This window comes from Brassica rapa, chromosome A07 (assembly GCF_000309985.2).
Source record: "Brassica rapa cultivar Chiifu-401-42 chromosome A07, CAAS_Brap_v3.01, whole genome shotgun sequence".
NCBI lineage: Eukaryota > Viridiplantae > Streptophyta > Magnoliopsida > Brassicales > Brassicaceae > Brassica > Brassica rapa.
In genome coordinates, this window is record NC_024801.2 from 15,907,356 (window position 1) to 15,932,831 (window position 25,476).

At 30.7% G+C, this 25,476-nt stretch overlaps 1 protein-coding gene and 1 long non-coding RNA gene across 2 annotated transcripts; one reads left to right on the forward strand and one right to left on the reverse strand.

The window, feature by feature from the left end:
* Positions 1 to 1,021: 1,021 nt before the first annotated feature.
* LOC117126440 lies at positions 1,022 to 20,692 on the reverse strand. Its single transcript, XR_004449002.1, has 2 exons — positions 20,518 to 20,692; positions 1,022 to 20,433 (listed from the first exon to the last, which is right to left on the reverse strand). It is a non-coding gene; the product is annotated as an uncharacterized LOC117126440 (long non-coding RNA).
* Positions 20,425 to 23,481, forward strand: ARF10 (auxin response factor 10). Its single transcript, XM_009105430.3, has 5 exons — positions 20,425 to 20,758; positions 20,875 to 21,971; positions 22,043 to 22,920; positions 23,021 to 23,086; positions 23,174 to 23,481. The coding sequence occupies exons 2-5, from the start codon at positions 20,880 to 20,882 to the stop codon at positions 23,253 to 23,255; spliced, it is 2,118 nt and encodes a 705-aa protein (XP_009103678.1). The 5' UTR covers positions 20,425 to 20,758; positions 20,875 to 20,879; the 3' UTR covers positions 23,256 to 23,481.
* The last annotated feature ends 1,995 nt before the right edge of the window (positions 23,482 to 25,476 follow it).

Genomic DNA, 25,476 nt, shown 5'->3' on the forward strand with positions numbered 1-25,476 from the left:
AAATGACATGAAGTGTCGTTAAATTGGCTACACGTCCGGTAAACGCTTTCGGTTTGAAGGGATCTCGTCTTTACCTTCTACACTTGATTCTAGAGATATGTAATACTAGGTGTCCGCACTTCATGGGAGTCAATATGTAAGATTTTTGGCTTTCGTACTAAAATCTTGTCCAGATTTCATTAAATAATTTTCTAATTTGGGTGATTCCAACATACACATGTATAGTTAAACTATGACAAAGTCGCAACCCTAAACTAAGAAGAATACAGTTAACTGGAAAGGTTTTGGAAAATCGATACATCAGTCATTTGTGTTTGGATATGTGTATAAATAAAGAGAATAGTCTCATATGTAAATTTGGGCTGAAAATGTAAACTTGGGTTTGCAGTTTATATAACATTGACATATATGAGTTGGGTTCAAGGCAAACAACAAAGCCCACCAACCGCACAAGCGCATTTGTCGCATGAGGATCAACCAGCGACCAACAAAATCACAATCCCTTGCATAACAAGCGAGGAGAAACGATCCTTTGATCATAAGAAATCTATTCACAGTCCTAAATTTTGAATACCCAACACGTGTTGGTTGCTGATCGGTCAAGTTTCTCTATGAGAACCAATTTATTCGTGTTGTATATTAATTCTTCCCCCTTGCTTTCATTAAAATTTTTTGTCAAAATGAATCAGAAACCATATTTGAAATGCATAGTATTATTAGATTGTATATGTCAAATGAATTATTAATTTTCCAACTTAGTTTTAAGGTCAGTAAAATAATGAGGCCAAGAAAAATAGATACTATAAGTTAAAGAAGAAAAAAGAACGAAAAAAGAAAAGAAATGTATATATATGTTAGAGAAAAAATGAGAAAGATGAGAGAAGAAGACAGATGAAACAGAAGGTGTCATCTGAATCTGAAGACATAACGACACAGATTCCTCAGACTCAGTTGTCTTCCTCTTCTTGTGGGCCCCTTTATCCCTCACTGATACACATCTCTCTTTTCTTTTGTCTTCATCTATTTATTATTTCTTTTTATTTTATTTTATATTTATTTGTTAATGGACAAAAAACAAAATCATTTAAGAGTTGAGTGAAAACAAAAACATCAATTATTATGGCCCAGCTTATCTTCAATTATATTTTTTTTGTTTAAAATATCCAATTATATATGTTTTGTTCTGTACCATCGATTATTGTTGATAGCTAGCTATTCGACTAGTTTCGTGAAATATACAATAAATGTACACAATAAAAATATACAATAAATGTACAAGACTCTTACTATTTCTTTTGGTATTACCGAGTATTTTGTGTCAATATATCATGTTGAGGTTCATACTAATCCTTAAGAGATCAATTTACCAGTAATAGATAAGCATGACTGTTTTACAAGATAATTAGATATCCCATAATAAAAAATAGGTTTCGAATCCGGAATGGATAGCACATTTCCAAGTCCAATATTTCAAATAAAAATTTATAACAAATCATTTTAACCTATAATAAATATACATGAACTTATACTATTTTTAAAGAATTAGTATCGAGTCTTGTGGTCAGTATTTCAAACAAAAGTTATAACCAATCACATATATTTTTATAGTCTTTTTTTGAGTAAAGATTCATAACAATATCGGTTTTGAGTCATTAAGCGTTTAAAAAAAAATTGACATAAAAATTATTCTATTTTTTAAACAAAAGTGATCCGAAAAAATAGATTAACAATTCTAACTAATGAATCAACAATTGCAGTTTGCATCCGAAATATACAAGAAATGTTGAAGGCTTACAATTTTTTTGTAATTTTGCAAACTCCTTTGACTCTAATAAAAAAACTTGGCCATATTTAAGGTTTTTAATCATCAAAATCATGTCTTTGCAATCTGATCCAGTATGTTGACAACTAGAATGGCGTAGCATGCTCAAACAAACACTTACAACTCCGAGTGGTTTCTTTTTTTTTTACCCATAAGCTGAATTATGTGTGATTTGTCTTTCCAATCTCACTTCACACCCAGACAAATGTTTTGAAAATATATGACATGTGAATATTATGTAAGTGGTGGCTACATCTCTATATATACTTTAAATTTTATTTAGAGTAGATGTTACTGGCGAATAGTAAATCAACATTGCTTATTTTTAGGCGAGCATATTTTAGCATAAATTAAGCAATACGATTCAATAACATTAGGGAATTTATGCACACCCAAAATACTCGACCTAGTTAACCACTGCGCCATCTTGCTTGAGTTAACTTCTATTATTTTGATATTGATAAATTATAGTTACATCCTAAAATCATTAAGATGTTGACAACAAATATAATAAAAATCAATTAAATGAAAGAATCTTGTTCCATTCTCTTATATTTAGGAGCTAAGAATCTTTTTCATCATCATTGCTTGAAACAAAAAATAATAATAGGAAATCACAAGAGATGAGTTGACAAAATAAACAGAAAAAGATGTAAAGATATAAATGGAATCAGTTGGCCAATCATGTTTCAGCTAATAGGGTAACAGAGAAAGGACATAACGTGGGCGACAAAGTTAGCCGCGATGATGATGCCACGTTTACATCAGATATGTGCCAGATCAGCAATAACATGTCAACTTTCATACAAAACAGACCCACTACACTAATAAAGCGTTTTGAAGTTAGTTGTCTCTAGCTGTCACGAGCGTAAGTTAACGAGTTGTTAAGTGTGTGATTTATGTACGCGTCTGGCTCAGTATAGCTCCGCTATGTCCTTGTCCTTTGGCCCAAATACTTTTCGTTTGGCCCACTTTTATAAATAAGCCACGAATTTTATCTTATCTTTTGTCGAGACGCCATTAGTTTTTTTTTTCTCCCTTTCTTCAATCTCCAAAAGGCCAGAATACACTTGCGTCTTACAAAAAAAAATTGATAATTTTTCTTTTTGAAAATTAATAAAACTGTTCTTAACAATGACTTTTGTTTAATTAGAGATTTTTTATGTTCTTACAAATGATGATTAATGGATTAACTATATGCATCATATACAATCATGATGAACAATGACTATGATTCAAAATTTTCCGCAGTATATAAATCTTCAACTAATGATCCTACATATTTTTTTGCGATATATATATACTCTACTAATTTAAAGTTCTATTTTTATGTTTTGATAAAGTTTATCATTTAAAATTTAAATGGTCCAACAAAACTTATAATAGTTCTTTCTTTGTCATCAACTTATACACACTCATACAAACTCTGTAAATCAAACCGAAATATATTGATTAGGCCTGGGAATATGAGTCTTCACCCGCGGGCCCGGCCAGTTTGACCCACCACAGGGGAGGTGAGGGTCGACCAATTTGAAAAAATCAATTCGCGGGTGCGGGGCATGAGCATTTTATGCGGGGCGGATGCGGATTGGTGGACTTTGAATCGCGGGTATCCGCCAACCCGCAATTTTTTTTAAAAAAAATTAAAAAGATATTTTTTTGTTAAAAATGTATAGTTTTTGTTAAAAAGTATATTTTAAAGAAAATACGGTAATTTTTAAAAATAATAATTAAAATTTTAAAAATATATAAAATTTTATTTATAAATATATTATTTTTAGTATTTTTAGAAAAAAATATATATTACATAATTATTTTTTAAAAAAAATATAACCCGCTGGTTACCCCTAGAATTAAGCGGGGTGGGTGCGGATATAAATATATTTGTCTGCGGACTGTGTGGGTTGGATATTTTGACAAATTTTTTTTTGAAACCCAGGGGTCAATGGGGCGGGTTTGACCCGCAACCCAGCCCTAATATTGATCCATGTGAACGACAAAAGACGGTTGCTTCCTGCGTGCTAGGCTATCCGCCGTTGAATTTTGCGTTCTTGGTACATGGATGATCTCTGATCGTAGGAAACTTTCTTCCAGGACCTTAATATCTTTCAAATAACTTGCAAAAGCTGGTCATTATTCTTGTTCTGAAACCATCTTCACCCATTGAGAACAATCCGTTAGCAAACTTAACCTGAAATTGAAGTAAGTTCCTCATACATTATATTGCCTAGAGTAGTACTTCCATCTCCGCATGAAGAGGACAGAAACTAGTCCGAACATTCCTCGCCTCCACTAGCCCATCAAATCCTTCTAAAGTGTTGAACCAATCCTGTACAAAGAGAATATCATTCTCTTTTTAGGAACCATCTGTGAAACACCATCTTCCTCGAATTGGCGGTAAAGACGTAACCTCTACGTGTGATACTGTCCTTTGTTCACTCACTATATGTGCCTCAGCCCAGAGTATTGATTCTGTTTCTGCCAATTTAAGCGTGTCCCTGGGATCAATTTCCACATTACTAAAAACTTTATGATGCATTCCTTTCCAAATGTACCATAGTATCATGCAAACTGATGATCATCTAACTGCGGGAAGACTCTCTAGAAGAGATGATCCATGTTTGTAAAGAGAGACCTTGTTGGAAAAATAGCTGGATTTGATGGTATCTTTCAAGGAGCACAAACCTGAAGCGCTAGCAGACATTCAAAAAACACATGGTTTATCGATTCCTCATCGGCTTCATATCTTGTAGAGCATATATCTCCAGTTATCCCTCGCGCTTGCAGATTCTTCTTGACTGCTACACACCTTGTCACCAATTGCCATAGAAAACGTTTTATCTTTGGAGGGCACCGTATTTTCCAGAAGAATGCCTTCAATACATTCACTGTGGGTCCAAATATTAACTGTGGTTTTTTCCTGTCTGGATAAATCCGTTCTACCTGATATCCTGATTAACCATATATTTTCCATTGTTTGTGAAATGACAGCCATCTCTATCTACCATCTGGGTTCTGCTCAGTGGTATATTTTCTATAATTTTTACATCATGTGGATCCATTAAAGTCCGGAGTGCCTGCGAGTTCCAAGTTTGCAAAGTAGAATCCCTGTTCGGAAACTCGCTAGGAGTTATCCGTACACTCGGCTTGGGCCAAGCGTATAATGAAAAAAGCGGGGATTAATCGTAGATTAATCGCAGATTAGTTTTTAAGTTTTAAGCGTTTGAAGTAAACAATTCTGAAAAGTTAGTATGGTCTGGTGATGCGGCTTTCCCTAAGTACTGTCGGGACTCGTGTTCGAAACGCAGCAACAACGCTTTTTGCTCTCTTTTTTTAATGTGAAGGGCATAATCATAATTTTTAGCTTCGTCTTCCTTTTTTAAGGGTTTACGTTTACTGTAAACCTTCTGCGACCGCCATTAAAAAATACATAGTCCTTAAATCTTGTGCTTACTTTTTGTTGTTTACACATTAAACTCACAGATCTATCATATAGCAATTGATTTTGAACTCAAAAAGAACAAAAAAATTAACTTTTCTAAGTGTTCTGTATAATTAGCCGAGTATAGCAAAATCAAGACGCTTAAGAGTCGTGGAGCGCTTAACCGCCGCGTTTGTGGCCGCGGTGACCGCGTTTTAGAACATGGAGTAGAATCAATGAGAGTCTCCACTTTGAGGTTTGGGTAATAGTTGTGTTGGTTTTATTAGCTAGTCTCGGGCGAGTGGTTGAGAGCCAGAGATCGTTCCATACAGATATGGATGATCCTGATTCTACCTTTTTGATTAGTGTTTTGCTTACCAAAGATCTAGCATATATGATACTCCGCCAGCCATATGACGGAGAATATGAACAAATCAGTTCCAAGGGTGATGCGTTCTTGTAATACCGACCTTTGAAAACTCGAAAAAATAAAGTGTTCGTCTTCCCTATCAAACACCATAACTGTTTACCAATCATCGCTGTGTTGAAATCAGTAATATATTTGAACCCCAATCCTCTTTCCTCTTTATTAACACATACTTTGTCCCATGATTTCTTCTTGTGCTTCTCCCTGGACTCCATCAGAATTGTGCTACTGCGCTTATCAGTTTTTTTACGGTTGCCTTAGGTAAACGATAACAAGACATCACATGATTTAGTAATACCAAAACCATTGATTTGATGATCACTTTTTTTCTTCTTTTTGTGAAAAACTTAAAAGTCTAACCGTTGATCATATTATTTAGCCTACCTTGCACAAAACTAAAAACTTGAATTTTGGATTTCCCAAAAAATTTTGGTAGTCCTTGCTAAGTTCTCATTCCTCCAAAATTCGGGATATCCAAAATATCTCTCAACTCATGTCTGGCTGATTCTTGAACCTTGTGCCCAAATTGAATCGAAAACTTATCAAACTTATGAGTTGGTCTGATACTATCTCATACTCCTTTAAAATTCTGAGAATAGTTTAACATTCTTCTTTTTGAAGTTTACAAAAGAGAAGACTATCGTCTGCAAAAAGCATACGATATATCGGTAGACATGCTCTGGCTACCTTTTTAATATTTGCAATCAAAGCCTTAGTACACGGTATAAATAAATAAAGAGATAAAAAATCTTTTTGATGTAAACCTCTATTTAAAACAATGAGACCATATGGTTAACCATTTGGTATAATCCGATATTGAACCAATGATATACACTCCAACTGGATTGTAAATATATTTAATATAATTTGATTACTAAAAAATTTGGTCATCGGAATGTTTTGTTTTAGATTAACACTTAACCTAACAAAAATTTACCAACCACAATATATTTAAGTTATTTGCATATGTATCAGTATGTAAATTTTAAATCTATTTATAAGTTTTACTACGTTAAACACTATTTACACTCTTATAATGAGTGCATAAAAACGACGATTATAGAACGGGTTATTGGATTGCATTACTTATAACAACTTTAAATATTTTTATATGTTTCACATTACTTCAAATAATTATTGGATATAAAACCTATCCATATACGATAAATATTTACAAACACTTTTATTATATCGACACTTTGGAAGAAAAAAAATATTTAATTGGAAATTATATAAAAAACTAATATTTTTATAGTTTAAGATTATATATTATCTGTTTAACTAATCTACTTCATTGAACTAAAGTTTTTATAAAAGTATCTACTATATTAATTTAGAATCATATTCTTATGTACTATCATTTAAATTTGAACTTATCCAACAACACATGTAATATTATTTGAAATATTATATACAAAAACCTCGGTCATCCAAATCTGTTAATTTGGTTAACACTTAACCTAACCAAAATTTACAAATCACACTAGATATAAGTTATGTGCATATATTTTTACTTCAAAGTCAAACACTATGCACTATAACGTTAAACGTATAAGGAACAAGGTTTACAAAACGGGTTACTGGAACACATTACTTAAATAACTTTAATTATTATTATACATTTTACATTTTTTCAAATAAATATTAGTATAATAATTATCCATTTAAGAAACATATCAACCGAAAAATTATCCATCGTCCGTCTTATAATATACACACTTTTGAAAGACACTTAATACATTCTTAATTATTTTTTCAAAAAACAATTTATGTATCACTACAAAAATGAAATATAGCTGTGAATAACAATGTCGATGCTATGAAAATGAACATTGTATCCGCGCATAACACAATTTTTTGATAAATTATCTGCATAATATTTATAGTTGTAACAAATATGCATCGCTTCAAGACTCATATAAATAAATTACTCAAAGAAAAAATAATAATATTATAACCAAAATTTATAAAATATCACTAAATCATGAAATTGTAAGTTTAAAACATAACTTGTATAGTCAAAGAAAAAAACATAACTTGTAAATAAAAATAAAAATACCTCATGCAATCATGTTAAAATCTAGTAGATGATCTATAACAATAGACAGCTTTGCATGGTATTTGAAACCACAATAGACGGTTATATCACATCTTTTAAACATACAACTAGATCTTGATCCGCGCAGTTTCACGGATGCTTGTTTTCAATTTTATAAGCATATATATATATATATATTATATCATTAGTTGTATACATTTTTAAAGTTAATCATATATCTAAAAGTTTATATAACTGTTTCAAATATAATAATTTTATAGTTTACATGTTATAATTAATCAATTATTTTTCATATCCGTCTCGAAAATCAGTCTTAATAATTTCTACGGTTTTTATTGGTATTTAACAGAGTAAAAAGATGAAAATAAAAAAGTGAAATACAAAGGAAAGAAAGAAGCAAAACCTAGAATAAAATATTTTTGTGAATTTGTTTAGAATAATAGATTTCACCACTTTTGTTACTTTTTGGAGTAAATGAAAATATATTTTACTTTTTCTTGAAAACATATTTTAATTTAAAAAAAATTATATTGGTGAAAGACAGAGTAATACATCGGAATAATTTTTTACTCCATTCTAAATCAAATAATAATTATCATAATTTTACCACCTGCAGATAAAGGTTATTCAATAATAATTATCATAACTGACATATTTATTTATAATTGTATATATTCAGCTTAGTTGTGATATGTTTGTGTTTAAATAGCTTTGAATATATAAAAGAATACTTTGGGAGAAAGGAGTTAATGGTGGTTTAAGCAGTTGATGGTGAAACATCGAAAGGGACGTTTGGGTAGTTTGGTTTGGTTGTCTGAGCAGTGACGCTTCTGTTTGATTTGGAAGGTTTGGTGGACAGTGACGCAACAACTTAACTACACCCATCTTCTCTTTTGTCACATCTCATGTCTTTCAACCATCACTCTCTACTCTACATATATACTCTCTTCGTAATCTGGAGGGGGGGATGGGCAAAATATTTGTTAATTTGATTTGATACATTATTTGTGTCGGTTTGATTCAAAATATAAAAATATTAGTAATTTTACAAATCAAATCAAATACTAATATTTATTATCTGTTAAAGATGGACTAAATAGCAAACACTAAAATATTTTCCAACGGATATCCGATCCGTTATATTCATATATACATATGTATAATTAGATAGCATATCATTGTAGTTGTTCAAAAAAAAAGATAGCATATCATTGTTCATGTATTTATATAATTTTATAATATTTTATTCACTAAATTGATTATTTATTTACTAAAACTTTTAAAGTGTAATTTTTTTAAAAAACTAATGAAATATTATTATTTTTATATTTTTCTTTATTACTTTTTATGGATCAGATCAGGTATCTAGTAAAAATGCTAATTTTCTGATATCCAAAATATCAAATATGAAAAAGTTACAAATCAAATCGAATTGAAAATTGATTATCCTCAGATATACTTTTAAAATTTTGGATATACTCTTTGTGCCCATCCTACTTAATATTTTCCTAAATAATAGATATATTTAAGACTTTTTATTTTAAATAAAATATATTTTATTCATTTCTTCCCCAAAGGGCATCGATAGAGATGTCAAACAGGTTTATCTTTCTCGTCCCATCCCGTACCGCGGCGGGTTTGTCATTGAGCGGGTCACAGCGGGCGTGTCCCCTGCGGACTGCTGTCTTCAGAATGCCGGCCCAAACCCGTATCGCTGAATATATAAGGCATTCGCGGGCCATCCCGCGGGATGCCTCCTTATCAGTCCGCCTACTACAACTTCTTTCATGAATGTTCAAGTGGAAAAGTTGTGTAAGAGAGTTGAAGAGAGCTCATTAAGCTTCACTAAAGTCTTATCAAAATCAATGCCATAAAGCTCTGTTTGTGTTTGCAATCTTGAGTTAAAAGTTTTTTTTTTGTTATCAGCATAAGATTTTATTAAGTTTGAATCTGATTGTAGTTGTTTTTGTAATAACTTGGTTCAAATGTTGTATGTCTTCAACAAACCATCTCTTTTCGTAATTCTTTGGATTTAAAAAAAAAATCATGAATCACTTTGTCAAATTATACAAGTGACATGATATACAACTAACTTTTCTCCTAAACCATATCATTGTAACCAAATTTAATTTAAGAAAAACACCATTTCATAGTACTGAAAATAAAATCAATCAACTTAAACAAGAAATCCCACATTGTAATAAATCAATTCATAGTTGTGTGTAATAAAAAGTGAAAACCAAATCAAAACACCACCAGAGCTCGAATCGTCATCGCTGGAGCTGGAGTCGTCATCGCCGGATCTTGAATCATCATCACCTTAGCTTGAATCGTCATCGCCAGAACTCTTTATGTTTTATAGGGGAAAAGTCAAAAAAATCGTTTTTTTCTCACTCTCTCACTTTTCGGCTCATCTCGTAAAAAATCCAGTCCCGCAAAAATCCGTCCCGTGATGCCTGCAAATTTACGGGCCTAGAAAACTTCGTCCCAATACCATTCCGTGACAGTTTTTTATGGGTCATGTCTGCGGTCCAAATCCATGATTACCATCTCTAGGCATCAGGCAGAACGATACAATCAGTACACCGAAGAAAATTCAATCCTCCGTTACAGGTGATTTAAGCTAAACTAAAAGTTACAAATATAGTTAAGACTTAATTTTGATATAAAGACCTCTTTTTTTTTTTTGAACAACAGATATAAAGACTTCTAAGTAAGAAAATCATAAATAATCACAAAATTTCCAGTACTAACTTTGATATATTCACTTTCTCAGCGGCTGACCAGACAGCACAAATATAGTTCAAAACATTTATTGATATTACTACTTTAAGATTTTAAATTAGTATGTTATTCCTCAGAACTATAATGACAGAAAATATTGCTACGGAAATATTATATATCTATGAAATAGCATACAAGTTTATTTTTGATCACGGAAACATTTACCTATAAAGATTTTTGAATAGTAGATTGACAAATATTTCCGAAGGCAACATATATCCTAATTTTAATGGTACTTTCTGAATCCAGAAAGATTGTACGGTAGTACAAATTGCTTTGCAGGTTTACCTATAGTAGTCGAATATAATAAAATTCTGGTTAGGAAATGTTTATATGTTCGATAGTCTGTATATGTTTTATGTGAGTAATTACTTTTTTTTTTTAACGTCTGATTAATTATGCTATTACAACGATGAGAAATATTATATAGACGATTTTACAGCCGGCAATTCTACCATTATATGAGAATGCACGTCTGACTGCATCGCTCTGAGCCGCTCTATGAGATCTATGTTCGATGATATGTCCTTGCACCATGCTGAAGACATCTTGTAACTACTTTTTTTCATGATCTGCATAATTTGCGTTTTTCTAGGGTTTGAACCTCATATCTCCTAGTATAGAACCATTAATGAACTCTTACTCAAACCACTGGACTAGAGGGTTTCCACATGTGAGTAATTATTAATAACCCTTTTCAACTGTAATAATTACTAATAACCAAGTTTTAAGATTTCTTGTTGCTTAATGGGTCATTTAAACGTATTCATGTATGATTCAACATCTAATATTTTCTCTAAGAAGTGTATAAGTCAACCCGTTCGTTACTAAATTTCAATTTTATATACAAATTCGTCAATATATTTTCCATTCATCAATTAATTCCTCAATTTTTTTTTATAAATTATCTTCAACATTGGATTTAAAATTACTTGTTAACGTCAAATTGTATGTGAGATTGTTGACACTGAAGAAGTATAAAAGTGGGATTGCAAAGCACAATTGACGAGAAAATAATAGAGTAAAAAATATTTCTGATGTGTTACGCCACTTTTGTACAATCAGGTAAAATATATTTTTACCTTGTTTACGCTAAAAGAAAGTAAAAGTAGAATAATTTGTTCCTTTACATTAACCGGGAGGAAAATTTTACTCTGGATTTTGTTTTTATTTTTTCTCTATTTCCCACCGTTTTACTCCATTAGATACTAATTACACCCAAGTTTTCGTGCGCAGAGACAAATTGAGCACAAATCAAGAAAACTAAGTGTATATAGTTTGTGAAGAAGACTAAGATTTTAACAACAGGGAAAAACAAAGAACAGAGGTGAGTTTAAGATAGGAATGGACCATTCATAAAGCATAATGTAAGACAACCCACCAACACATCATTTACTTACCATTCTAATTTTGTGTTGCTTCTTTCCTTCTTTTTGGCAATGTCATGTCCATTTATTAATTATATATGCATTTATATACACGTTTATATGTATATATCAGTGTGTGTGTATTCGAGATATGATGTAGAATATATGGCTGAAATACACTAGAAAGACAAAGAAACTGCATGTCTTGTCGATGATATTAATGTTTTTTTTTCAGAAGTCATGTATTAGTTGATCCTTTTGTTTTTTCCCTTCCTCATGTCCATTTATTCTATACTATTATATATTTTTGGTTTGCTCGTTCTTTTTCGACTTTGTTTGGTCATCCTTTGAAAACGAACGTACAAAAATTTTTATGTACATTTTATATTAAACCTTTTTATAATTTTTCTTTAATTTGTTTTGACATCAAAATTTTATCTAAATTAGTACAAATCGACAAATCCTCCATCTTACATAGGTCGTTGTTTGATAGAAAGTGGCGAGAAGAAAACTCATAAAAGTATGGATCCGTTCTCGAGTTGAATGATGGATGGATGATTTGGGAAAATAGAAACGCTAATAGTCCCATTATAAAAATTACTATAGACGAATTTATTTTAGTCCAAATAATTGTTTTAATTTTAATTTATAATAATAAAAATCCTACAAAACAAACACCAAAAACTCGAGAAACAACTCTATGCATCCGTAGCTTTAGCTTTTTTCTTCTCATATACATAGAGAAAGAGCCTTACGTACAATTTCAACTAAGGTGATGATTGTTTACTTAGATTTTAGATTTTGGTTTTTAGTTTCTAGTTTTTGAATTTTAGTTTTTAGTTTTTGGTTTTTGATTTTGCAGTAACTTTTAGTTTTTTTTTCAAAAACATGAATGGTGATTTTAGATTCTGGTTTTTGATTTTTGATATTTGTTTTTTTTTCTTTTTTTCTTTTTTTTTCTTTTTCTAATTTTTAATATTATTTTTTTCTGTATATTTTTCATTTCTTTAAAGTTTTGATTATTAATTTATTTAATTATAGTAGTTGTCTATTATTTTTAAGAACTTAACTTAACTTTACATAAAACTGGTTTTATTTTATAAATTTATTTATTTTATTGTTTTTATATTATGGAGTTCCCGGACCGAAGCCGGACTAATCTCACGAGGCATTGCATCCGGGTTTACGTTGACGGAAACTTCATGCGGCAAGTGCCACAAATCAGGATAATCTGAGTGGCGATAGATTCGAACTCATGTCCCTTAAGGAACCTTGGAACGCCATACGCCACCCGACCACTGACTCGGGATTTAGTTTTATTTTATTGACAAGTTTTTGAAAAATATTTTTATATACTAAGAACTATATTGGTTATAAAGTCTTATAGTTTATATGCATGAAATAGTAAAATTATGAAATTAATTTTTCTGAATAATACAAAATTTATTAACAGTAATATTTACATATTATTTTAATAATTAATTTTGAATTATTAAATTTATTTTATTGATAGGTATAAAATTGTATATAAGTTACTGTGTAGTTCACTATAGTAAAGCAATTTTTTTATGAAGATCAATTAATTAAAAAAAAAATTGATTTCATTAGAATATCATTCACACTCTACTAGTTTTATTACATATAGTGTTCGTTTCAATTAGCATAGATATAAAATTGATGCTTGTGTATATACTAATTATTTTAAATTAACCAATTTTCAATTTTTTTTTCTTGACAGCCTGTGAATATAATAGACCCACTGTCACAATAGAACACAGATTTGAATTTTACAATACCTTATTTTTATAGTAATTAGCATTTTTATATATTTTCCTATATTAATGGGTAAAATAGAAAGAAAGAAAACTGAAAACCATAGTCAAAAGCCTGTTTTTAGTTTTTGTATTAAGAAAACATTTATTTGAAAAAAACAAATTTTTCTATATTTTAGGGAATCCATTTTTTGAAAATCTTGATTGGATGAAAAATAGATTTTATAGAAACAAAAACCAAAAACTACAAGATAAAACCCATTTTTTAAACAAGATAAAACTACCTTTCTAAATCTTAGAAAACTAGTTTTAAATTTTAACAGGTGAAAATCACAAAGATTTGAACTAAAATTGATAGAGCTGGGGTGTGACGTGTAAGGTTATCTTTGGCAGATGTAAGCCTGACAAAACAATCGGACGAGTACATCTCAAAAATCCATTTTAACAGCCGTGTATACTGTGACAAAAAAAGCAGCCGCGTATTAATCTCCGGGTCAACCCCTTCCCACGTATGTTATATTTTAATTTATGACATCATTAAGACAGTTCGTAATTTTTTTAATGATGTCGCGGTGGATCATAATAAATCACTCAATCTCCTTCTATATATTCTTTCATTTCAGTTTAACTGTTGTGGTAAAATTTTTTTTTCTCAAAAATATAAGTGTGTTTTAGAATTTTAATGTAAAATTTATGAACAATATTTTCAAGTTTATTTTTCTTTTGGTTGAAATCTGGTTAGTTGTATAGGTAATTGTATTTTTATTTTGAAAATATTCAAAATTAAATGTTTTATTAATCTGCGTGCATAAATCTAAAATGACAATTAAAATGAAACATAATTATTATTTAGTGGATCTTAAACAATATCTGATTAATATTTCAGTAATTTATTTTTGACATGTAATCATTTAGTTTTGAAAACAAGTATGATTTTTTAAAGACAACTTCAATCATGACATTAAATTTGGTATTTGGTGTTTGATTTAATTTCTAATTTCAAATCATAACACTAAATTTCACATCAAAATATTATTTTATATTGTTATATTATCAAATTTTAATTTTATTAAGTATTATTTATTTGTAATTTAGCAATCCTCCATTGAATAAAGAATAAAATTGATAAATTAAATATATACAATCATTCATAAATTATATTATGTTTAAAACTTGGTTTAGCATATTTAGTTACAAATTTGAACTATTTAATAAATATATATATCATATTTAATAAATAATGAAATATATATCATATTTAATATATATATCATATTTAATATATATATCATATTTAATAAAAATAAGTAAAAATAAAAATAAAAAATACTTTTTTTAATTACAAGTTTAAATATTTAATAAATAGTAATGTAGATATATTATAAAGTAAAAATAAATAAAAATCTTAACGTTAATTATGTGAAAATAAGAATACAAATGTTGTGATATGTTTACTTTTAAGAATTTAAACTAATTAATAAAATTAATTTAATCATATTAATAAATTAAAAATAAAATATTATTTAAATGGTTAGTACGGAATGTAACACTATTGATATAAAACCAAATTTGAGGAAATAGTATTATTTTAAAGTTTCACTAGAAAAATAAAGTTATACCAAATTTAATGTTTTTGATTTTCATTAGAATAGTTGTTCAAAAAAAGAGATTCATTAGAGTTGACTTTAGCATAGCGTAGGCTATTTACAATCAATAACATTTGTTAAAAAACATATTATCTTTATATAACATATTCACTAATCACTGAAATGATTTTATTATAATTTAATAACAATAGATTTATAGTTTTAACATTAGTTAGGAGTATAAATGTGTGGCATGTATGTATTTCATCTAGTTATTTCATTTATGTATTGGGTTTAGAGATCAAAAATGTCTAGGCTAATTTTTTTTAATTTGTAACAGTGATGTGTATATGTTTTTATTTCACCATATTTTTACAGTTTTTGATAAAACCAAATTTAATCTATATATAAAATAGTTGATATAAACTTTTCAGTCAATTATCTTATATTTTATAGTTTAATGTTTTAATACATTTTATTATCCATTCCGTATTTTGAGGACTTTGGTTGCCTACTCTCACAATATACGTACCAACTAATTGGTCTAAAAATTACATTACTTTGATATCTTTAATAAAAGATTAAAACTAAATTTAAATATCCTCGATATATTATGTAAATAACACATCAACTAAAAGTTTCTTATAAATTAAAACCCAATTTTAATAGATTAAATAAAATTAATTATTTTGACATAGAATCAATCAAAATTTAGTAAATTGTTTTAAAAACAGGACCACTCATCTTAAAAATGGGAGAAGAGATACATAATGACCATCCACTAACGATAAAACATAGAATTTAAAATATTTCAAACTAATTTCACAGAACAAAACATTTTAGGAACTATATATTTGTATTCTCCGCAAAGTAGGATAATCTGTTTTCAAAATGTGGAAGAAGTTAAAATGAGTTATATAATGTGTATTTCTTGAAAAATAAATAAATATATACACAAGGTTGGTAATGGATAAAAGTGAGAATCTATACTATTAAAAAAAGAAAAAGTTTTAAAAAAATCTACTTAGAAAATGTTGCTGCACCATTGCATTATACTTAACTAATTTTTTAGTCTTATTTTATATTTCTCTAACTATATGATAGTCAATGCTCTTATTTATTATTCACATTGAAAGCAATAGATATTTTAGGGAATGTAAAATAGATATTACGGTAAAAAATCTATACTATTAAAAAGAAAAGATTCTTAAAAAATCTACTTAGACAAGGTTGTTGCACCATTACATTAGACTTAAATATTTTTTTTTGTCTTATTTTATACTCCCTCCGTTTTTAATATAAGTCGTTTTAGAGAAACTTTTTTGTTATAAATTATATGTCGTTTTCGGTTTTCAATGTAAAATTTATTAATAATTAATGTTGTCTGACCATTAATAATATATTTTCTATTTTTCTATTGGTTGAATTGTGGTTAAGTAAATAATTAATGATGTTTTTGTATAGAAAATATAAGAAATTAATGATTTTTTAATCTATGTGTATAGCTGTAAAACGATTTATATTAAAAATGGAGGGAGTATTTCTCTAACTATATGATAGTCAATGCTCTTGTTTTTTATTTACATTGAAAACAAGAGATATTTTAGGGAATGTAAAATGGATATTACAGTAAAAAATAATCTAACTATATTCTCTGATTAATAAATATGAAATTAGCATACTAACATTTAATGCTATAACTTATACTAATCAGACCCGCGGTAGAAAACATTATAGCATAAAAGTTTATGTTAACTATACACACAATGTTGTAGTTGGTTTGTTATTCAAATATATTTGCGTAATTGAGTTTAAAGAATCACAAATAAAAACATTTATATTAAAATTTGGATCATGTTAATTTTATTTTTTCAAATTTATATGGTTTTTATCGGATCAACTAGTGTTGGGTCGTATATTAACAAAATTTTATCTGGTTTTTAAATATTAGATTTTAACGAAATCCGAACTGGATTATATACAATATCTACCGGTTCGACCGCGGGTCTGGATCGGATAGGTAAGCATTGTTAAAACTATTAAAGTTTTTACAAATATATATTAATAAATTAGTCAAAAATCTGCAAATAAGTGAGTATTATGTCTCACCGATTCAACAAATGTAACTCTTCTAAAATGTACACAAATATAAAAATGACAATTTAACATACAGAAAAAAATCTTAAATGAACTAATTGATAAATGATATAGTTTTAAATAAAAAGCAATTGTTGTTTCGATATACTACATCTTTGTAACTCAATAATGTAAATAAAATCAAATACTAATTGATATCAAACATTTTTATTTATTCAAAAAAAATATGCGTTTTCTAAACACATATCAAAATCTAGTACATATTATACTAACTGGTCGGAGTAGGGTGTAGGATTTTGGGGTATAACACATGGGTGAGAGTTATGCGGAGAGGGATGAGACAAGAAATTATATTATTTTTTATTATCCTCACTCGTTTCACTGTTTGAAAAAGTCTGGTTTGAGGAATATTTGAATCGCAAACAAATCTGAGTTAACAATAGACGCTGACAATGGTATAATAACCTAGACTTCAACGACTCCACTTTGTTTTGATCAAACTGGTTTTCCAAATGACAATCTACCATATATGGCGAGAGAAGAAGGCTAGGCGACATGACATGCAATAGACATCTACGGATCAGTACCAGCATATCATACAGATCATGCCTCTAAAATACAACCTTCAGCACAAATATGCATGTGTACTACAAAGATGGTTCCAGATTATCCTATAGTCTTTAATGTATAAATTATGTTCTTTCATAATTTTAAATTCTATTGATATTCTTATAACCTTGATTCTTTTCTAAATGTCAGTTTTTTCTATAAATTAATAAATTTGAAATTTCATCTAAAAATAAAATATTTTTTTGGTCAACCTTTTAAAAAAATTGCAAATTTTTTGAACCAATCATGTGAAATATTATTCTTATTTAAAAATTAAAGCATTTATTTAAATAATATTTAGTTAAATTGATATACAAAAATAAAATTGTGGAAGAAATTTATACTAGATGCATTCATTGTTTACCAAATTCCCTTAGAATCAATTAAAACAAAAAGAACAACACTATATTTACTCTTTTAGGGTAAATTATTAAAATAGTTTATTTTTTTAGAAAAAGATGAATATTCTAACAAGTAAAACAAACAAATGACATCTTTTTAACTTTCAAACTCCCCAATTTTATTTCCCGGTCCATACATCATGATTTCGAGTATTCTTCTCAAATTCGATCTCTCTCTAAACTACTAATTTATTGAGGGTAATAAAAAAGTCATATCTTGCTTTCTTATCACTCAAACCAATTTTATAATTATTAATTTTTGGGACAAAAATGTATGATGATATTTTTCAAGAAAATTGTGAAATCTGGAAATTTGCTTTAAAATTCATTCAAAATTTTACTTAAGGAATGCAAAATATTATACTTAACTCATCTTCCATTTAAATTTCACTTGATGTTTTGATGGCTCTTTGTATATTTTTGAAAACATATAAATTTGAAATCATGACAATTTTTTTTTGTTTTAAAATGAAAATTATGGATGTTATAAGAAACAATGCTGTTTTAATTTTACACTAATGGTGTTGGTAACATATATTACCAGTAAATAAACGAAAATAAATTTTGACTAAAATAATATTCAAATTGGTCATTTCAATATAAATTCTTTTTGACTAAATAAACTAGCATAACAATTTCCAGACAATGCTGGTATTGTCACTTAAATTTTAATAAACTTTTTGAGATTACATTGCTATTGGTATATAAATTTTTAAAATTTTGGTAAAGTCCTTTGTTATTGGTTTGACATAAAATCCTTTAAAATTTCTTACTATTCAAATTTTTTTACTTATATTTGATTCTCTAATTCAAACTCTAGTGTTACTAAGAGATGAATCTTTTACATTTATTACTCATTATAAAAAATTCAAAATACTATGCGAATCTATGAGATTTTCAAAATAACTATTGTTAACAAATATATAATTCATCATCCTCTATATTTTTATATTTTTCATTGTATAATTATTGTTTTCTTTAATTATGTTTTCGTGATTAAATAAAATAGCATAACAATTTCCAGACAAATAGAATATAGTTAAAACTATTAATATATAGTATTCAGCTGATCATATTAACATAATTATACATGTACCCTTCTTATTTTATTTTAAACAAATATTTTTTTTTACGAAATGACAAATAAACATGCTATACATCATAAATTTACTTTACAAAAAGAATGACAAAACTATTAATACAATCCATAAAAATCCAATGATCAAAAAATTGCTAGGAGGTGGTTAGCCGCCTTATAAATGATCAATGTTTAGGCAGACGCCCTACACCATTTTTTAATGCATAGACCAATATTAAAAAAAACACGGTTTGAACAAATCGTTTCATTTCTACCTGATTTGTTGCCGTCTAGATGCCTAGACCGGTTTTATAACATTGTGGAGGTCTATATCAATTTATAAAAAGGGTTACAGAATTTTACAAATCAAAATTATATATATATATATATATATTATTTTCATAATCCACATAACTTTTAAAATCTTCTTTTACAAAAAAAAAACTTTTAAAATCTATCAGTTTTAAAATTCGTCAACTGGGCACAAATCATCTCCCAATAGCATTCCATTAGAATTACATTTTGTTTTGGTAAAGGTCAATTTGATAGAATAAAGGATGAGAAATAAATAAAAAAAATGTCTTTTCTTAGGGGTAACAATCTTAATTACTATTTACCTAGTCGTCTACCAGTTATATCATTTAGTAAATTTGCTTTACATATTTCACCATTTCCCAATTACATTCATCAACATATCTTATCTTTTTACCCTAGTGCAGCAGTATGAACTATTCACTTTACCATGGGTGAAAAGAGATGGGTAAAGAGGATAGGAAAAATGGTCTAACCATGGTTAGGTTTGATAACCAGTCATTAAATGGTTTCTGATTTCTAGATTACGATTAGTTTCTAATTAGTACCGAGCAAATGAAACAAACAAGTTAGTTGCAGGTTTCTTTCAAACATTTTTTGGTATATTCGAATTTAACATTTCATGTTATAATAAAGGAAAAAGAAAACAGTTTAAAAGTATGTGTTGAGATAATCTCTCGGGTTGTTTGGTTCTTGTTCTGTATACATCATGAGAAGGGAGAGAAAATAAATAACAATTTAAAAAGGAGTGTGTTTATTATTTATTGTGGTCTTGTCCGTACCTGATTATTGCTCCTCTGTGATCTGATCGGCCATTAAAGCATTATGATACCTCTTTTGAAGTGAAAAAAAAAAAACACAAGCTCTGCTGTTTCTCTTTATTTCTCTTTCACTTCACTTTCTCTTCTGTCTCTCTCGCTTCTTCTTCTATGCGCAAGTGAGAACACTTGATGTTCATGTCTTGAAGAAAGCTTTAATATTCTTGTCTGAAAAGGAACACGAAACGACTAAATCTTTCTATCAGTAAGGACAAATATAAATATTGGGATTATCATCATTTATATATTTCTTCGTCACCTTCCCTTTTATTTTCACAAAGAAAACTGAATTTTGGATATATTAATTTATTTATTTAACAGTAAAAATGGAGCAAGAGAGAAGCTTGGATCCACAGCTATGGCATGCTTGTGCAGGATCAATGGTTCAAATCCCTTCCCTCAATTCAACCGTCTTCTACTTCCCTCAAGGCCACGCCGAACACGCTCACGCGCCTCCTGATTTCCACGCGCCGCGCGTCCCTCCTTTAATCCTCTGCCGCGTCGCCTCCGTGAAGTTCCTCGCCGACTCAGAAACTGACGAAGTCTACTCCAAAATTACGCTTTTGCCGCTCCCCGGCAACGACCTGGATCTGGAAAACGACGCCGTCCTCGGTCTCACTCCGTCTCCCGACGTTAACGGCAACGAGAAACCGGCGTCCTTCGCCAAAACGCTGACGCAGTCCGACGCTAATAACGGCGGCGGTTTCTCCGTCCCCCGCTACTGCGCCGAGACGATTTTTCCGCGGCTCGATTACACGGCGGAGCCTCCGGTGCAGACCGTGATCGCCAAAGATATCCACGGCGAGACTTGGAAGTTCCGGCATATCTACAGAGGAACGCCTCGCCGTCATCTTCTAACCACCGGGTGGAGCACTTTCGTCAACCAGAAGAAGCTAATCGCCGGAGACTCAATCGTCTTCCTCCGCTCCGAAACCGGCGACCTCTGCGTCGGAATCCGTCGCGCTAAACGCGGCGGTCTCGGATCTAACGGCGATAACAACAGCAACAGCAATAATCCCTACCCCGGATTCTCAGGCTTCCTCCGCGACGACGAGATAACAACTTCGAAGCTAATGATGATGAAACGCAACGCAACCGGCGGCGGCGGGAACGCTAACGACGCGAACGCGCCTGGGGGGAGAGTAAGAGTGGAGGCGGTCGCGGAAGCGGTGGCGCGTGCGGCGTGTGGACAAGCGTTCGAAGTTGTTTACTACCCGCGAGCGAGCACGCCGGAGTTTTGCGTGAAGGCTTCCGACGTGAGATCAGCAATGAGGATAAGATGGTGCAGCGGCATGCGTTTCAAAATGGCGTTTGAGACGGAAGACTCTTCGAGAATCAGTTGGTTCATGGGTACCGTCTCCGCCGTTCAAGTCGCTGATCCAATCCGTTGGCCTAATTCTCCTTGGCGTCTCCTTCAGGTAAAAAAAAAACAAATTCTTCTTTTACTAAAACGCAAACGTTAGAAAACGCTTTAAACGTTATTATATAGGTAGCTTGGGACGAACCGGACTTGCTGCAAAACGTGAAACGGGTTAGCCCGTGGTTAGTCGAATTGGTATCGAACATGCCAGCGATTCACCTCTCTCCTTTCTCCCCGAGAAAGAAGCTGAGGATTCCGCAGCCTTTCGATTTCCCTTTCGACGGTACCAAGTTTCCGATGTTCTCCCCTGGATTCGCCGCCGGTAACAATGGCGGCGGCGAATCCATGTGTTATTTGTCAACCAATGACAACAACAACAACGCTCCTGCGGGAATACAGGGAGCCAGGCAAGCTCAACAACTCTTCGGATCACCATCTCCGTCTTTGTTGTCTGATCTCAATCTCAATACTTTTCACTCCGGTAACAAATTACAACAATCTTCTTCTTCTCCGGCGATGTTTCTCTCCGGTTTCAATCCCAGGCATCATTACGATAACATCGTCGTGCCACGTCAGACTCGGGACGCTGAGTTTAATAATAACATTTCGTGTTCTTTGACAATTGGGAATCCTGGTTTAGTTCAGGACAAGAAGAAGTCCGGTTCGGTTAAGACGCATCAGTTCTTGCTGTTCGGTCAACCTATTTTGACCGAACAGCAAGTCATGAACCGGAAACGGGCTTTGGAAGAAGAGGCGGAGAAGGAGGAGAAAGGTGGGTTAACATGGAACTACGGTTTGCAGGGGATTGAGACGGGTCACTGTAAAGTTTTCATGGAATCTGAGGATGTTGGACGAACGCTCGATCTCTCGGTTATTGGCTCGTACCAAGAGTTGTACCGGAAACTGGCCGAGATGTTTGGTATAGAAGAGAGGTCCGATTTGTTGACTCATGTTGTGTACCGGGACGCAAATGGTGTTACAAAACGCATTGGAGACGAACCTTTCAGGTACATATATCTCAAGAATTCTCTAAATTACTCGAACGGTTAGGTTTTCATTTTTTTCGATTTTTCGATATTGATTGAACTTGTCTGTTTTAAAACGCAGTGATTTCATGAGAGCAACGAAGCGACTAACGATCAAGATGGACATAAGCGGCGACAACGTGAGAAAGTAAGCCTATCTCTTATGCATATTTCTTTGGCTTGTGTTCCAAAAAAAAGGAATACCGATTTAGGTTTGGCTTTCGGTTATGTGCAGGACATGGATAACCGGGATCAGGAATGGCGAAAATGGTATAGACTCTTCTACTAAGACCGGTCAGCTTAGCATCTTCGCTTGAAGCATTGAAGATGTTTTGATCCTAGTTTTGATTCTCCGTCTTTAAATTTGTTTTGATGTACTTTGGTTCTATGTGTGGAACAAACTATTTCCAAGTTTTTAAAGTAATTCCTGAAATTGGTACTTGAATTTTATTTGTTTGGGTTGTGAGTTGTATATGTTAATGAAAGAACCTGACATATTATTTGGGAATACCTAACAAAAGCTATATATGTTTGAAGAGGATACTATATTATGAGCAAATGTGTGTAAAATGCCTAGCATTTTTCATGGCTAAGATTTTTTCTGTTAAATTGACATTTCATAGCTTGTTTAAATATTGATTCATGAAAAAAGTTTGAAATGTTATAATTACATTTGGTACTTATATAGTTATATCCCTCATGAAAGTTGATTTTTTTATGGAACAACTTTTTCTTGTTACTTAACTTTAATGCTACTATTAGCTAGGTTACTGTTTCAAAAACTTCCCTAAACTGTTGCTTAAATTCTTTATATGTTTATAAGAAATCCCGAGAGATCCCACCAAGATATTGTCATTCAGATATTTCCTCTAATCCAACAAAATTTTCCTGCAAGAAAAAAAAATCAAATTAAACATAATAATCCCACTATTTATCAAAAATAAATGTTTTTAAAATACATCAAAAACATAGAATTTTGAAGTTTTCTAAATATTTTGATTAATTAATAAGAATAAATTGTAATTTTTTTAAAAAAAATATAAGAATTCAGATTATATATACTCCTACTAATTTGAAAGAGAGGGAGTATTTACTGTCCATCGGATCTACATGAATTTCATAATTTGGTCTCCCCCTCACTCCTTATTTGATTAGTACAGTCTACAGAGGAAGATCCATTAAATATTTGGTTTAAGATGCCTTCAATTGTACTTAAAGTTAGTTGCTTTGAAAATTAACCACATATATTTTATTCAACATTGTTACTCTCGCCCACACGTATGTTAATAATATATAGTATATACATTTGTGCGCAGAACAAGAAATTGATATTTGAAAATCGACAGAACAGTAAATGATTAAAACTATACAGTGTTCTGTGGGGTAATGTTTTACTCATACATTTATTGGCATCTATTTATCCAAATATATGTAATTTGTTACTAAATGGCCAAATCTCGAGTGGGTGGAGATCTAATTCAACCATAATACTCTTCTTTTGATCGTGTTATGTTACAGTTCAATTCGTTGAGACAACATAAGTAGAAGAAAGTGCAAATGTTATAAAGGTTTGTTAGTTGTAAGAGAGAAGAAGGCTTAGGGATCTGAAATGCGGAAAACATGACAGCAAAAACTTGACTGTCCCAGCGAAGTTGTCGAGAAAAGTCAAAGAAAAAGTCACGAGTTCGAAAAGTAAAAAAAAGACATACATTAGCTAATGGGTCCCGCACATGGCATTGTCTAGGTCCATCTCACGTGCGGTCCCATTTCTGCCGCCGTTTTGGTGCTTGTGCCTTCTCTCTTTTTAACCCTCCTTACTAATTTACATTATTATAGTTTTTCACTCTTAACGACACATTTTTCACCAATAGCTATTGGCTGCGAGGTCTACGCAACAACGAAGATGATGTGAACGTGGTTATTGAAATTGTTTTCACGGAATGAACTACAATGAATGGATCCGTATCAAGAAATCACAACCAGAATAATCGATATATAATGTGGTATGCGCTTCGGAAAAGGACTGGAAACTAAATCTTTACATGTTGCTATATGACTGTATATTTGCTATTTGCAAATTAAGTTTGCCCAGGTCATTCTAATGTAGAGCTAGGGCTTAGTTACAATCCGGTAGACCAAGTTCTTTTTTAATGTTGGATAGGTTCACCCTTAAAATTGGACCTTTTTAAAATAAAATTCCTATTCACATACTTATTTTTAAAAATACACCCAAATTAAATGATTTTGGAATATATACACCATTTTAATGGATTTTTAAAATTAAAATTTAAATAACTCACTTGTTCAACAAAAAATCGTATAATATCGATTATCCTAAAATACAACTAAAATCAAAACATATTTTCTTGCCATGGACAATTTTCCAGCTATTCGAAATCCAACTGATCTCACCGAAAATAATATATCTGTATTTTGGTGACGTTAGACAAGTAGATGGAACTGTGAAACATATAATCTTGATATAATTTTTAATTAATATTTTTAGTCAGAGGTTTAACTGATATAACTTTTTCATCT